This window comes from Apiospora hydei (assembly GCF_038363865.1).
Source record: "Apiospora hydei strain CBS 114990 chromosome Unknown utg000006l_segment0_segment0, whole genome shotgun sequence".
Lineage (NCBI taxonomy): Eukaryota > Fungi > Ascomycota > Sordariomycetes > Amphisphaeriales > Apiosporaceae > Apiospora > Apiospora hydei.
Window position 1 is genome coordinate 4,881,333 of NW_027117365.1, and position 13,396 is coordinate 4,894,728.

The 13,396-nt window shown below is 52.0% G+C and overlaps 7 protein-coding genes across 7 annotated transcripts; 3 read left to right on the top strand and 4 right to left on the bottom strand.

The window, feature by feature from the left end:
- Positions 1-36: 36 nt before the first annotated feature.
- Positions 37-1,185, bottom strand: PG997_008788 (uncharacterized protein; the record flags this gene model as incomplete). Its single annotated transcript, XM_066813103.1, has 1 exon — positions 37-1,185. One exon carries the CDS (start codon positions 1,183-1,185, stop codon positions 37-39), a length of 1,149 nt encoding a protein of 382 aa, XP_066668445.1.
- An 828-nt stretch (positions 1,186-2,013) lies between these two features.
- PG997_008789 (uncharacterized protein) lies at positions 2,014-2,528 on the bottom strand (the record flags this gene model as incomplete). Its single annotated transcript, XM_066813104.1, has 2 exons — positions 2,014-2,236; positions 2,521-2,528. The coding sequence occupies 2 exons, from the start codon at positions 2,526-2,528 to the stop codon at positions 2,014-2,016; spliced, it is 231 nt and encodes a 76-aa protein (XP_066668446.1).
- Positions 2,529-3,281: 753 nt separating this feature from the next.
- Positions 3,282-5,796, top strand: PG997_008790 (uncharacterized protein; the record flags this gene model as incomplete). The annotated part of the gene is made up of 2 exons (XM_066813105.1): positions 3,282-4,191; positions 4,271-5,796. 2 exons carry the CDS (start codon positions 3,282-3,284, stop codon positions 5,794-5,796), a joined length of 2,436 nt encoding a protein of 811 aa, XP_066668447.1.
- A 1,848-nt stretch (positions 5,797-7,644) lies between these two features.
- PG997_008791 (uncharacterized protein) lies at positions 7,645-7,953 on the top strand (the record flags this gene model as incomplete). The annotated part of the gene is made up of 1 exon (XM_066813106.1): positions 7,645-7,953. One exon carries the CDS (start codon positions 7,645-7,647, stop codon positions 7,951-7,953), a length of 309 nt encoding a protein of 102 aa, XP_066668448.1.
- Positions 7,954-8,427: 474 nt separating this feature from the next.
- On the bottom strand, positions 8,428-9,183 carry PG997_008792 (uncharacterized protein; the record flags this gene model as incomplete). Its single annotated transcript, XM_066813107.1, has 3 exons — positions 8,428-8,500; positions 8,587-8,954; positions 9,064-9,183. 3 exons carry the CDS (start codon positions 9,181-9,183, stop codon positions 8,428-8,430), a joined length of 561 nt encoding a protein of 186 aa, XP_066668449.1.
- A 728-nt stretch (positions 9,184-9,911) lies between these two features.
- Positions 9,912-11,740, top strand: PG997_008793 (uncharacterized protein; the record flags this gene model as incomplete). Its single annotated transcript, XM_066813108.1, has 2 exons — positions 9,912-9,973; positions 10,039-11,740. 2 exons carry the CDS (start codon positions 9,912-9,914, stop codon positions 11,738-11,740), a joined length of 1,764 nt encoding a protein of 587 aa, XP_066668450.1.
- Positions 11,741-12,042: 302 nt separating this feature from the next.
- Positions 12,043-12,952, bottom strand: PG997_008794 (RNA recognition domain-containing protein; the record flags this gene model as incomplete). The annotated part of the gene is made up of 4 exons (XM_066813109.1): positions 12,043-12,270; positions 12,300-12,439; positions 12,518-12,831; positions 12,927-12,952. 4 exons carry the CDS (start codon positions 12,950-12,952, stop codon positions 12,043-12,045), a joined length of 708 nt encoding a protein of 235 aa, XP_066668451.1.
- Positions 12,953-13,396: the final 444 nt, after the last annotated feature.

The following is a 13,396-nucleotide window of genomic DNA, read 5'->3' on the forward strand; positions in this document are numbered from 1 at the left end:
AAGTATAACGGATTCTGATTCTCCTCTTGCAAATTATTATGTGTCTTCCTCGCTTTCCTCGTAGGCGCTCAGTCGCAACTCTAGTTGCCTCCTCCGCTCCTTCTCCTCCTCTTTCTTGCGTCTCTTTTCCTCCTCCCACTCCCCCAAACCTAGAATCCATGTATGGCCGTCGTCCTCGGATAGTGCTTTCGCCTCTACAGCGTCCTTCACAACGCCTTCCCAAAAGCCGTTCGGTTCCTGTAATGGTCTGCCCGATTGAGCAGCGTCGGGGTCCACGTGCGGCGGTGGGTGACGAAACAGACTTTCGAGGGCTCCCTTCGCTTTCAGGGCATGTCGGAAACGGTCCAGACAATATTGCAGCCAAAGCAAATCTCGGCTCGGTAAGGGGAAGTTCACCGGGTCCTTTGTCTCGAGGACATAAACATCGCCCGTACAAAGACGCAGCGACGATATTGCCGTGTCGTCATCAGTAGTCCGTTGCCAATCGATATGTCTGCCGATGTCCTTGTCGTCGGGCACTGCCTTCCTCATATGATATATGGATTTGGCATGCAGGGGATCCTCATCCATGTTCAGGTACAAAAACTGTATCTTCAGTTTCGTACCGTCGTCAACCTCGTCCTCGGACAGTGGCATAGGTCGGATGACCCATTGGAATTGATCCCACTCTTTATTAATGCCCATTCCCAAACGAAGTGTGTTCATCCATCTTCTCTCCGGATCGGACAATATTTCATCCTCGACCCTTACAACCATAGCTCCGGGGAATATATACTCAATAGCAATCTGGAAATCTTTCGAAGACAATATCCCTTCTTGTCCGTGGACTTGGGCCCTCCCCCACAGTTCCACGACGTCCTTCAAGAACTTGGCAGCGAATTCGTTCGTCTCCACGAAGTCCTGTTCACCGTCCTCGTACCTGTTAAAGAACGCCATCTTGCTGATGAGGCCCGGCTCCACATCTGGGCATTGCAACATGGCGATCAACAGTCGCATTTGCGCCTCTCGGTCTGCTTGCTGCTCCGCGGAAACTTCATCTGGCGACTGGTGGATCTCTTCGTTCAGTTTGCGCCGTAGATGCTCAGCCCAGACGAGCCGATCTATGGCTTTTTGGGATTCCCCGTGGTCGTCCCGAGGAATTGGGAAATTCCCGATACATCGGGAGGTAATCGATGCAGTATCCATGTTCGGTTATTGGCCATAAGTACTTTTCCCGGATTATGTGGGAATGATGGGGGGGAGGTGGGAGGTGTATTTAATAGATAGGGGAAATCTATCTCCAATAAAAGTTTATCGTTTTTTACTAAGGTTTAAGCGATTTCCTTAAAAATTTAGGCAAGAAAAACCACTCGATTTTGTCCGAACTTCATTTTATTTTGTTACCTTTTTACTAATTTTAACAAGAGGAGTACTTACGTATCTAGTGCCCGACGATATATATTATATCGAGACAGTATCTGGGGTAAACCAATACTAGCCCCCGAAGCTTCCTGCCTTATGCAAATCTGTTGACTCCATCCTTTCCCTCGCTTATTGCAATCTGATTATCCCACACTGGGTATTAGTATATTTGGTTGTCCTGACGTAAACTTTGTCATAATCATGCAGCATATGGACTAACAGGATGGGTCTCCGAGTTGATTATGACGGTATTTGAGCTGAGTCTCTCGGAGTAGCGCACAGCCATGATGTGTTAGCTTCCAATCCGATTATATGACCGGGGTCTTGAGTAGTCAACTACCAAGTGGACGAGGGGAGATGTGACATAGTATTTTCCACATTCGACTAGCAGCAAGTAGTACCCTAACTTTACCATTGGTCGAAAGCAAGGCTACCCAATCTACATGATAACAGCATACAGATCTGACAATCTCCCACAGACAGTCTTGGCCTATCCAAGATGATCCCCAGTCACGGCTGGTAAGTAAGCGATCCCATCATTGTAGGTGCCGCCGTTGGTGTTCTGACTATATTAGAATAAGAAGACATCATGCCATCTAGATGGTAGACGTACTAGTCGAACTGACTGCCAATTCCGAGAAGATCTTCCTCCTTCCGCTGCTTCTTCTCGGCTCCCATCTTCTTGGACTTCTTCTTCCTGCCCGACTTATGCTTGGTCTTGCCCGAAGACTTGGAGGATCCGTGATGTCCACTGCCGCTTGCAGAGGGCCTGGGGGATGCTGCACCTTGACGAGATTTGGAGTCGTAGACGGCGTCGGTGGTGTCGACGGAGGACCTGGAGACAATCAGCAAGGGCTATGTCAGGGGCTCTCCCAAGGAGTTTACATTTTGGCAGGGGGAAATCAATAGCGGAGCTGGTTGCTGAGTGCGGGACTAGGTGAATTGGAGCTAGTGTATCTTGAGGAGAACTGACTGATGACTTGGTCATATGAACTCCATTTTCCTGCGATGGCGATTCGTTCTTTATATATATATAGAAGCATGACAGAAAGAGGGGGTAGAAACCGGGCAACACGCAAGTGGTATCTCTAAGTGATAGTATTAAGTCCGGAGGCTCACCATGGCATATTCTTGACCGAACTGTTTCTTGACTTGATGTCTTGAACAAAGAAGGCTCGCTATATTGATTGGGTAGATCTGAGACCTGGTGGGTTGCCTTTGGTCTGTGATCTTGCAGCGTGGGTGGGTGTGCATCTTGTGAATAAGGATAGAATTTGCGTACATCATTGGCCAGGGTGAAAAGAGGCTAGCTGGTCTGGGGCAGCTATTGGAGGATCTGCGATGCAGCTTGCAGCCCACTACGCAGCACCCTTGTAGCGTGCGGCGGGATGACGGGACTAAGGTCGACAGGATGGGACTTGGCCGCGAGAAACATTCAATATTCGTGGTCGGGCAGGCACTGGTCCCTTGATTTGGATCTGACTATGTACCGTTGGAGGTAGCTCAGGTACCTGCCATACGAGTTTCTTGTCTTGGGGGTGTAATTGGATAGGTTTTGGCCATCGCCCTGGTCAGCCTCAAATGATTGGGCAGATTTCAGACGTTCAGGGCAGTAGAAGCCCTTCAGTGTTGTTACGCTCGTCAGCAGATGGATTTAGGCAGCTTTGAGGGCGATATGCGCAGCAGGTGGCAATCAATGAAGAACACATCAGTTCGGCACCTCCCACTGCCCGACGCGTTCTGAAGTTTCTAGAAACCACTAATGGGTGATTTTGATTTTAGGGCGCGGCGAAATATTGTCTTCAGACGACAAACTTGTGCTAGCTGGAGCATTTTATGGCCTGGTTTACATAATCAGCAACTACAGGCCACCTTGGGACATGAGGCCATCGTCTATTGTCGCCAGCCAGCCAGTCACAGGGCCTCGGATATTCGGCATAAACGCTTCCATTGAAGTTCTCGAGGCAGCTTGTGTCCATATTTCCAACAATAACTATCCCTTGGGAAGACGATACATAAGGCCAATCGAGAACTGGGTTGCTCAAGTTGCCGACCCAATGCTACTGCAGCAGTTTTTCAGTTTGAAGCACCCGACTGTAGCAGCTGTCTGGGAGAGAATATACGAGTACTCCGTTTGGAGAAACAAAAACGCCTCCAAAGTCTTGATGGAAGTGGCTCTAAGAATTCGCCGCGGCAACTGGCTGCGAACTCACTCAGCGGTTCATCTTCGAGGGGCCATTATCCGAGCAGACGAAGACACTACAGACCGTATAATGGAGTTGTGGCGGACCTTCATTGGCCATACAGAGCCACCGAAGCTCTCGGGATCTTTCGAGATTGGAGATACTGCCATACTTGCACTATCCAACGATAATCTTTTAGCCTCCATGAAACTCATGATGCGCCAAGCTGCGCGTCATGGCACCAATCACCAGGATCTGGATGATGCCCTTGGTAGACTAATATTCGAGTCCCGCGGCTGGGATGTTGACATTCTACAATGGATTTTGCACGTGGGGGTTACTACAAACCCAGTAGTATCTTCTTGGATTCCCCCAAGCGCCCAGCTCCTGCCCTCAAATTGGGTTTTGTTTTGTGGCCCATCATCTTTCCCATGGACCGATTTGCAAGCTTTCTTTCAGAAACTTGGACATGGCAGGCGTCCCTTCTGCAGCATTCTCGTGAAAACGTTTGTACCAATTTGGGGCTGCGTTGTTGCTGCGAAGAGTGGCCAAAAGTCTTTGCAGCAGTTTATGCGCTCTCTCCATGATACTACACCACAGGAGAAATGTCAATTGCAACAAATGGCCTTATCTGAGGTCGTGGGACAAGGCGATGCCGATACAACAAGACTTCTTTTTGGATTTAGGCGTGGATCCCGAAGTTAAGCTTCTTCCAAGGATCGAATGGGACATGCATGTTGCAACGAAATGGAAGAATGAAAAGGGAATGTGCTACTTGGACCTATTAAGTCAAGCGGCTCGCAAAGGAAACCTCGACATGCTCGCGTTTCTTCTCAGCTATGGGATCTGGGAACTTCGGCATATAGTCGGTGCACTGGTAGCTGCGTCCCATGCCTGGAGGCCGAACTACATGAATGATTACCAACCAGCACTCGAGCACGAAAAACGAATCTCCACAGTGGCCCTTCTCTTGGATGTTGATCTTAAGGGCATTTGGGACGAAGCATCAGCTAGGAGGGTAATCCCATGCCAAGAGTGTATCTTGGAACATTGTCAGGAGCGAATCGATCATCAAATTTCTTCATCAGCAGAGCCCTGTGCTGTACTTTACAGACTATTTCCGTACGATGCCCTCAGGAAAGCCATACGATATGGTTTCAGCTTCGACACTATTGAGTATTTGGTTGCTATGGGCGAGAAGGTCCATTCAGAGAGAGACGAAAGTGGAAACACCATGCTCATCGACGCACTCCTTTCTAACTCCAGGGACAGGTACCAGGTTGTACAATTCCTTCTACGAAGAGGAGCAGACCCTCGTATCAATGGCGTGGACATGACTGTACTCGAGGCCACTCTCAAAAATATTGTCAAGTTCGTGGATCCGAATTACTTTGCTATTCGAAGTATTGAGCCTGCGAGTGGACGACTTGACAAGGACGAAGAACGGAAAGTTTCGCTCGGCTTGGTCAATGAGCTTTATGACCTGGGATCACCAATCGACCAAGATCCATTACATCAGAAGCCGCGCTCCAAACCTCTACTTGTCCTCCTGATCGAATGTGGTGCAGAGTTATCTTTGATTCGGCAGGTTGTGACTGCTGGGGCCAACATCAATGAGAAATGTGAAGACAACGTCACTACACCACTAGCATCTGCGATATATGAGGACCAGCTAGAAGTTGCCGAATGGCTGCTTGCACAGGGCGCAGACGCAAACTTGTTTAGCTGCCGGAGCATCTTTGATAGGGCTTGCCACATGGGGGCATCTTTTGTCCAGCTTCTTATTGAGAAAGGTGCGGATGTGGAACTTCCATGCGAACGGCACTCCTACGCACTTGCACCTCTGCACAGTGCCATTTCAAGGGGCTACATGGACGTTGTAGTGATGCTCCTCGCCCATGGGGTCCAAATCAACTTCCCCCGTCCGCTTTTTATCAATTCGCCAGAGCAGTACTATGCTGTTGATTACGCCGCGTTCTATGGCAAGCTTGACGTCCTCAAGCTGCTAGTTGAGAGCGGGGGGACAAGCATACATCCTGGAGTTAGTGGGTTCGATAAAGCATTCTATTGTGGCTATATTTGTGGCCATATCGGCGTTCTCACGTTTCTGGAACAGCATACAGGATGGTCGACGTCTACGGTGGTCTCTTCCCTGAAGGTTAAGGGGGTTTCTAGGACTCTAGGTTGGGAATGGAACGACAGATTGGATTGAAGCTGGCCGGAACATGCATCATGGCAACCATCTATATAGTCATAGAAAGATATCCGTGGCGGTCTCATACTTCCTCACTCAGCGACATAAAACCCCTATCTACCAAAAAGGCAAGTATCTAGGGGATTCTGACGTTTATGATGGACCACCGGGTTTTCCTGTACCATTGATCCCGCTATGACAGGGTCTTCGATTCTTACCAGACCAAGTATGGAGCAGTCGGACCGCTGACTGTAAATCTTGGCGTAATAGTGACGGCGCAGATGCACCTATCTTACTGAAATAACATCTGACTTAATTTACATTTAGATAGACTTTTTAGAAAAGGAAAAGAAAGGGAAAAGAAAGGGAAAAGAAAGGGAAAAGAAAGGGAAAAGAAACCGTTTTGTATGACGGCGCTCCCTCGTGAACGAGTTGCAACCCCTGGACAACCAGCTACATGACTAAAGCAAAGCAGCAAGCAGCTAGACTGGGAAGACGAGGCAGCCTTTTATGATGGGCCATTTGCTCTTTGTTCACGATCGAGCTCACATCAGATAGCAGTCTCGACGTTTAATGTTGCAAGTGGTTGTAATCGTACCGCTACTAGCTATCCTACAATCAGTTGTCCGAGTGCTCTTCTGTCGTCGAGACCCAAAGTCGCGGCAATGTCACGTTTCTGGGCGTACTCTTTCAGTACCCAGCAGATGACGTAGGACTAGAAATATCCACTCTGCATCGATCCGGAGAACGCTGGCGGCAAGCGCGGTCGTCGGATAGCACGCGAAGATCCCTTCCGTTAGGAAGCTGTCCCCGGGCGGCCCAAGGCGGGAAGCGCCCCGGCAGGAGCCACGTGCCACGTGAAGGCGAATCTTCATTCTCAAAGCGAACCGCCGTGCTCCGTATACCTGTCATATTACTAGATGCTTCCGTGTGACGGTTGATTAATAAGAGCTTACCTATTGTTCGACTATCCTTTCCCCCGCCAGATTCCGCCCTGTTTTTGTCCCGGGTATGGCCAACGTATGGGGAATCTATTTCGGTGAAGGGTCCATCCTCAGCCTGTTGTGCTCAATTGATGACGTCTGGTATCGCCCTGTGGCTTGCGGTCGTGCCAATCAACTCGTCCTCCCCTAACCCGCGGGGGTGGTTGAGCAGCAGCCACGGAGGGCCCGCCCGGCCAGTGAGATGGCGCGGTCACGTCGCACGAGCTTCTCTCATTTGTCCCGCTCGCGACTTTTGGAAGCCCTGTTTGCTAACGGCGGACCACGATCGACATCATAGAATCAGGGCGCCGTAACCGTCCTTTTCCCGCGGACTATTCCGGAATAGCAAGCTGTATTTGCCCCGGTGATATCTGATAGAAGACTGTCCAGATGGCGGCGCAAACAGGAGAGGGGATCGGCTGTACATATGCAACTTGACGGCTCCAGGTCATCTGCAAGCTGCCGGTATGTGGCAGGTGACTCCTGACAACAGATATGATGTTTAGGAAGCTTCAAATGATGTTAAGAACGGTCATCATATATAAGACGGCAAGGATGATGGGCCACCAAAAAACCAAACACAAGACTAGTTCATTCGCTTTTGCCAACTATCAATAAGGAGCTTCTCTTTCGTTCTAGAGTAACACTCGAAGCAATAGCATTGCACACGGCGCCTGATCATACGCTCGCTTCCCCCACAATAAAGCATCGCCAATTCAAACATCCTACTAGGGCAATCAAGTGATCATGGACGAGTTCCCGCATGTAAGCAAATAGGCAATGCACCCGATGTTGACCGGAAGTTGCTGACCACGATGACAAGGTCACACAGGAGTCCCAGGTATCTGAATTGGAAGAATCTGATGATGCCACTGACACTACCATGCCTCAACTTATCCCACAACAGGTGAATGGAGTACGCCGAGTCAACGGAGACAACACCGTCCCACGACACGGGGCTGCTGTTCGTGTGCCAAGCAACATCAACGACCCGCCAGCCATTGCACACCATGGCATGGACCCAGCCAACAGCCCGGCGGCTTATGTGACCCAGGCCCCTAGATTTCTTGAGCCTGCCATGCACCAGTCCGCCATGATGCGCACCGCATCCTCGACGAACAACAACACACCACCTCGGTCCGAGGCAACGCCATCCCCGAGCTGGCCGGCCCATCATCTCCTCTGGTCCTGAGCCGCCAGGAGTGGATGAACCGTCGAAACTCCAGAGCAGCTCTCCTCAACGACTGGCCGCACTCCAGCAACTCGAATGGAGTCGTACGCCAACAAGACCACATGGCCCTCGCGAGCTGGCACAACACCCAGCCGAGTGACGAGCCGTTCCATAACATTGACCAGATTGACCATTTAGGGCTACCTGAAGAAACCAGCCAAGGCATCACGAACAGGGGCCCAGGTAGTGACAATGGTGCTGTCGCTGGGTCCAGCCCCCGCAATCCAGATCAAGCTGATTGATTCAAGCACCCCCGAGACGTTGGGCGGCAGAGTTTGAAACAGTGACATGAAAGTGGCGTTCAAAAGACCCGCAAGGCGAGGGTAGGTAGAGTGTGCATGAAAAGCAAACAGAGTGTGCGTGGTACTGGTGTTCATTTGACTTGGGCAAAGGCCTTCTTTCTATTCAACGTCTCTGGTAGACCAATACAATCGTTTATAGGCCTGGAACCGCATGTTCTATAGGGACCCTCTGGGCTTCCCAAGCCAACCAATCTGACCTCGTCGTGCTGTGAGATGGAGATAATTAGCAACAGAACCAAACCCCCGCAATGGGGACAAAGGAAGGAAGCAACAGCAGGAGCAAAAAACGTACGGTAACAGCCCCATCCCGTTCACCTTCCACACGCCCAGCGCGAGCGCGACGAGCTGGGCCGCGATGTAGGCGAGCTTGACCTGGAAGATGCCGCCGCGGTTGGTCTCGCTCTCGAAGCGCTCGAAGGCCTGCTGGGTGCCCAAGATGCCCATGATGGGGTTCTTGAAGGCCATGAAGACCATCATGATGCTGAAGATCTGCAGCGAGTTGCCCGACATGTACATCATGACGGCCGTCATCGGCAGGTTCTTGAGCGGGCCCAGCGCCACCTCCCACGCCTTCTTGAGCTTCAGCGTGTCCATCTCGTCCGTGGTGGGCTGCTTGCGCGGGGCGACGGCGGTCGAAGAGGATGACTTGGCTTTCTTGTCCTGTGGAGAGAGAAGGAAGAGTTGGTTAGCAATCGTTGCTTGGGAAACTCGACTCGAAGGACCTCACGCCAGAGGAACGAGTCGCTTGGTGATGTAGCGATGTATTTACCTTGACACTCAATTGCGACGAATAGCCCGGCGGGTCAGGAATGCTGGTGTTCTTGGACTTGGCAGCCGGCGGTGACTGGAGGTCGGCGACCCATGTCGGTATCGTAGTTGTCGTCGTCATATTGTTTAATTTGGGACTGGCAATATGGTAATTCGATCAAATGTTCGTTGCGAGACTGGATTGCGCACAGCGGAACAGGTAGGTAGATGTCGTAGTCAATCAGCAAGCCCACCTTAGCTTTCAGAGCTACACTAGCCACATTTGATGTCAGCCACGTGAGGCCGTGCGGTCAATTGAGCAACAACCCCCGAGTAAGACAGTGTTTGACCCCAACAGGTATTTGCAGTCAACAACACTTGGCACCATTTGAGCCAGACTTATGATACAACATCAAGATGATATAGCCTAGCTTTCACTCGCCTAAGATGATTACCTCACCTTCAAAACAAAAACACGCCGCCTGCGACGTAGCGACGGATGAACCAGGAAAGATGCACTAGGTTAGGCGTATCTAGGGGCTTTCGCTCAGGTTCGACAGCAGCCAATCAAAGGGCGATGTTTCCGAGCAGACCAGTGACCTACAAGTCAGCTTACTCCACTGTCGTTCGTAGGTATCACGGAAGGACTTGAGGAAGATGAGCGATAGGAAAGCCGAGAATGCATCTCCAAACCACCTGTCTCCCAGTTAATACCATTTGTTCTCCTGTAATGGTATTTGCTGGCTACCTGCGTACTACCTGGATCCCTAGCTATTTGTAGCGGTTACTCACCTGTGCTTGCTTGTCCTTGATTGGGTATTCCAGACACCAGTGCCGTACTTATCGGCCATTTCCGGGTCTGCCAGCAATATGTCCCCGGCGAGTACCAAACCTCGAAAGCTAAAAGTGAAATCAGGCTGTCGGACATGCAAGTTAGTTGCTCTTACCCCTCGCTAAACCCGGAACCCCCTTACTAACGACCACACGTGGCTGGTAGGATACGTAAAGTCAAGTGTGACGAGGGCCGGCCCGCCTGCGACCGCTGTCTCTCCACCGGCCGTGTCTGCGACGGCTATGGAGTCTGGGGTGGAGGTGGCAACCGCTTCGGGTCCCGTCCCGAAGGGCCCCGGCCATGCCAGGCTCTGTTGCCGCGACAGGGTCTATCCCCAATAGGCGGTAGAAAGATTAGTAAAGCCGAACAGCACTGCTTCGAGTGGTTCTCGTCTAAGGCCATTACCAAGCTGCAGGGCATCTTCTGTATTACTTTCTGGTCGCAGCTGCTGCCTCAGGCTTGCCTTAACGAGCCGGCCATTATGCACGCGGCGCTGGCGCTCAGCTCGACCCACCAGAAGAACGTCGTTGGCGACGTGAACCATGAATCAGTATCTACACTCGACAAGAGTGACGAGTTCACACTCGTGCAGTACAGCAAAGCCATTCAGCAGCTCCAACCCCATCTCGCTGCCAGAAAAGGCAGCAGTGCCTCATCTATCCGCGTAGCTCTCATCGCCTGCCTGGTATTTGCCAATCTCGAGTTCTTAAATGGGCGGTACAACATCGGTATCGCGCACTTACACAGCGGACTGAAGCTTCTTGGAGAGTTTCAGGGGTATGCGCTCGACGGCGATGAGCCCATCCTCATACTGAAACCGTCTCGCGACTTTGTCGACGAGTGGATCGCCGATACCCTCACCAAGCTGCTGGTCCAGGCCAATCTGCACGGCGCTCACAGCATGCCCTACCCGCGCCTGGTGATGCGCATCACATCGGCACCACTGCCGAGCTTTACGTTTCACTCTGTCACTGAGGCCCGGCAGCATCTCGACCAGCTGATTAACGACATCCTCTACCTTACCGAGGACAACAGGCGGTTAGCCGCTTCTACCAAAGGTAGCAGCGACAAGGCTAGCAAAAGCATTAATAGCGAGAGGGCGCTGGTACGGAGGCAAGCCGAAATTCTGTCCGGGCTGCATACCTGGCACAATACCTACAAAGCATCGCGGAGTCTGATGAAGAGCACCCTAAGCCCCTTTACCCACTACGGGTACCTGCTACTCCTCAGCATGTACCACCAGTCCCACATCATGGCCTCCGTGTGTCTCGCCCCCTCCTCCTCAGGCGAGGAGATCTACGATGCCCACACGCCCAGCTTCCTCGCCATAGTGCGACAATCGAGCGAGCTGCGACACCTGGTCCGCTACGAGGTGCACTACAACCCCCTGATCAACTACACGAGCAAGATCTCCCAGTCGACGGCCGACATGGGCTGGATCCCGCCGCTGTACTACACGGCGCTGAAGTGTCGCGTGCGGCGGGTGCGGCTCCATGCGCTGCGGTTTCTGGGGTTCAAGCCGCATAAGGAGGGGATTTGGGATAATGAACTGACGGCGGTGGTTGCGCGCGAGGTTATTCGTCTTGAGGAGGGAGAAGGGGACGATGTCAGGAGTAGCATCCGTACGATCACGGATCCCGCTGTCGCCGTTGAGGCGCCGGCGGAGGAGGAGGTGATGCGTATGTCGACGGTGCCAGTCGTATGGAGGTTGCATGAGTTTCAGTTGAGGTTACCAGATGATGTGGCGGGAAAGATTCGCATCACGTATCGACAGGGACCCAGTAGTAGCGGCGCGCCAGTGTGTACTCGGGAGTACGACCTGGCCAAGAGAAAATGGGAGGATGAACGGAACGGACAAAGTTGGTAGCCAATGTAGCGCGCATGATGGATCATGATGGGCTGGCCAAGATTTTATATTGGCCTTGCTGGTAAATGCTTTCGTACATTACCCCTGAAAGTTCAGCAAACAATACAGTCCAACATAGTGCTACTAATTGAGCACATGATAATAGCACTTTGGTTGATCTCGGTTTCATTTCTAACTATTCTCTGCTGGGAAGAAGTCACACAGCCTAGCACAGGTATTCACAATGGGACTGTTTGCTATGGGTATCATGGTATTATTATCACAGAAAAAGCGTACAACTACTACTATCGGTCTACGCCTATCTACTGTCTCTGGTAGGTAACCTTCATGGGCTTGTTGCTCTCGCCCAGAGCCATACCAGCGGTCTGCTCCTTGGCCGTAATGGCACCCGCCTCGGCCTCGTACTCGACGAAGGCAATGCCGCGGCGACCGGGCACCAGTCGCACCTCGCGGAAGCCCTCGAAGCGGCCAAAGATGCCCGTGAGGGAGTCGATGTCGTAGTCGTCGGGCAGGTTCTGCACGAACAGGATCTTGTTGGGGGGAGGTACTCGTCGGGCACCACGGTGTTGGCGGTAGGTCCGGTCGACTTGAGACCACCGCGCGCGGTCTTGGCAGGGCGGTTCGCGTCGGCGGGCGTGGCGGCACCGGGGCGCTTGAGGCGCTTCTGTTCCTCGGCGGCTTCGGCGGCCTTCTTCTTGTCTGTGATGGGGGAATGGAGTCAGTTTCTGATGTCATGGTAATAGTCTTGTTTGGAGCCAGCTTGTTGAGTGTACATACCCTTCTCTGCGACACGTCTGCGCTTGTGAAGCTCGAACTCCTCCTCGTTGCCGGTCTTCTGGACGGTAGCGTCGCTGCGGGTGCGGGCAAGGGCGAGCTGCATGGGCTTGTCGAAGAGCTCAAAGCCCTGGACTTCCTCGATAGCCTGCTGGGCGGACTCGGGGTTCTCGAAGACGATGAAGGCCTGGCCCTTGGCCTTCAGGTTCGTCTTGGCGACGATGTCGATGATGGTGCCGTACTCGGAGAAGATGGCATCGAGGGCGACCTTGAGGGGCTCGGGCTTGACGCGCTCCTCGAGGTTGCGCACGTAGACACTGTGGTTCCAAGAAAAGTCGCGGGTTCACGTTAGCAATGCAAAATTCACCAACCAAGCCAGGGAGTGTATGTGTCGGAGTGCAATGACACATACGTGGCAATGGGTGTGTTTGACGCCATTTTTGATATGTTATGTTACCAAGCCAGATATTCTTGATGCGATGGGGTGGCTTTTCGCTGTTTTGATATGCGATGGGTGATGTTGAAGCTGTCAAGTGGAAAAAGAATCCGAGCTTGAGGCTCCAATGGGCCTGTAGTAGCAGCCTTGTGGTTGGGGTGGGGAACAAAGAGTTAGTGGGCTCGGGTTCCTCAGCCAAATCCCTGTCCTCGCGTCTTTCCTTTCTTTTGATAGCTAGGGCCAGGGGAACGGGTAAGCGTTTTTGGCTTGGAACTTCACAGTAGTAAACAGTCCAATCGGATATTCAATTGAAGCTCATGCCATTACGACCTTGGGTACACAATATTGATTGTATTGGTATCTGCAAATACAAACCCCCTATTAGACCCAAAAGGTCAGGAGGTTGTTGTTGGCCTGTCCAGTCCGTTGATTGCAAGCAAGGGCCA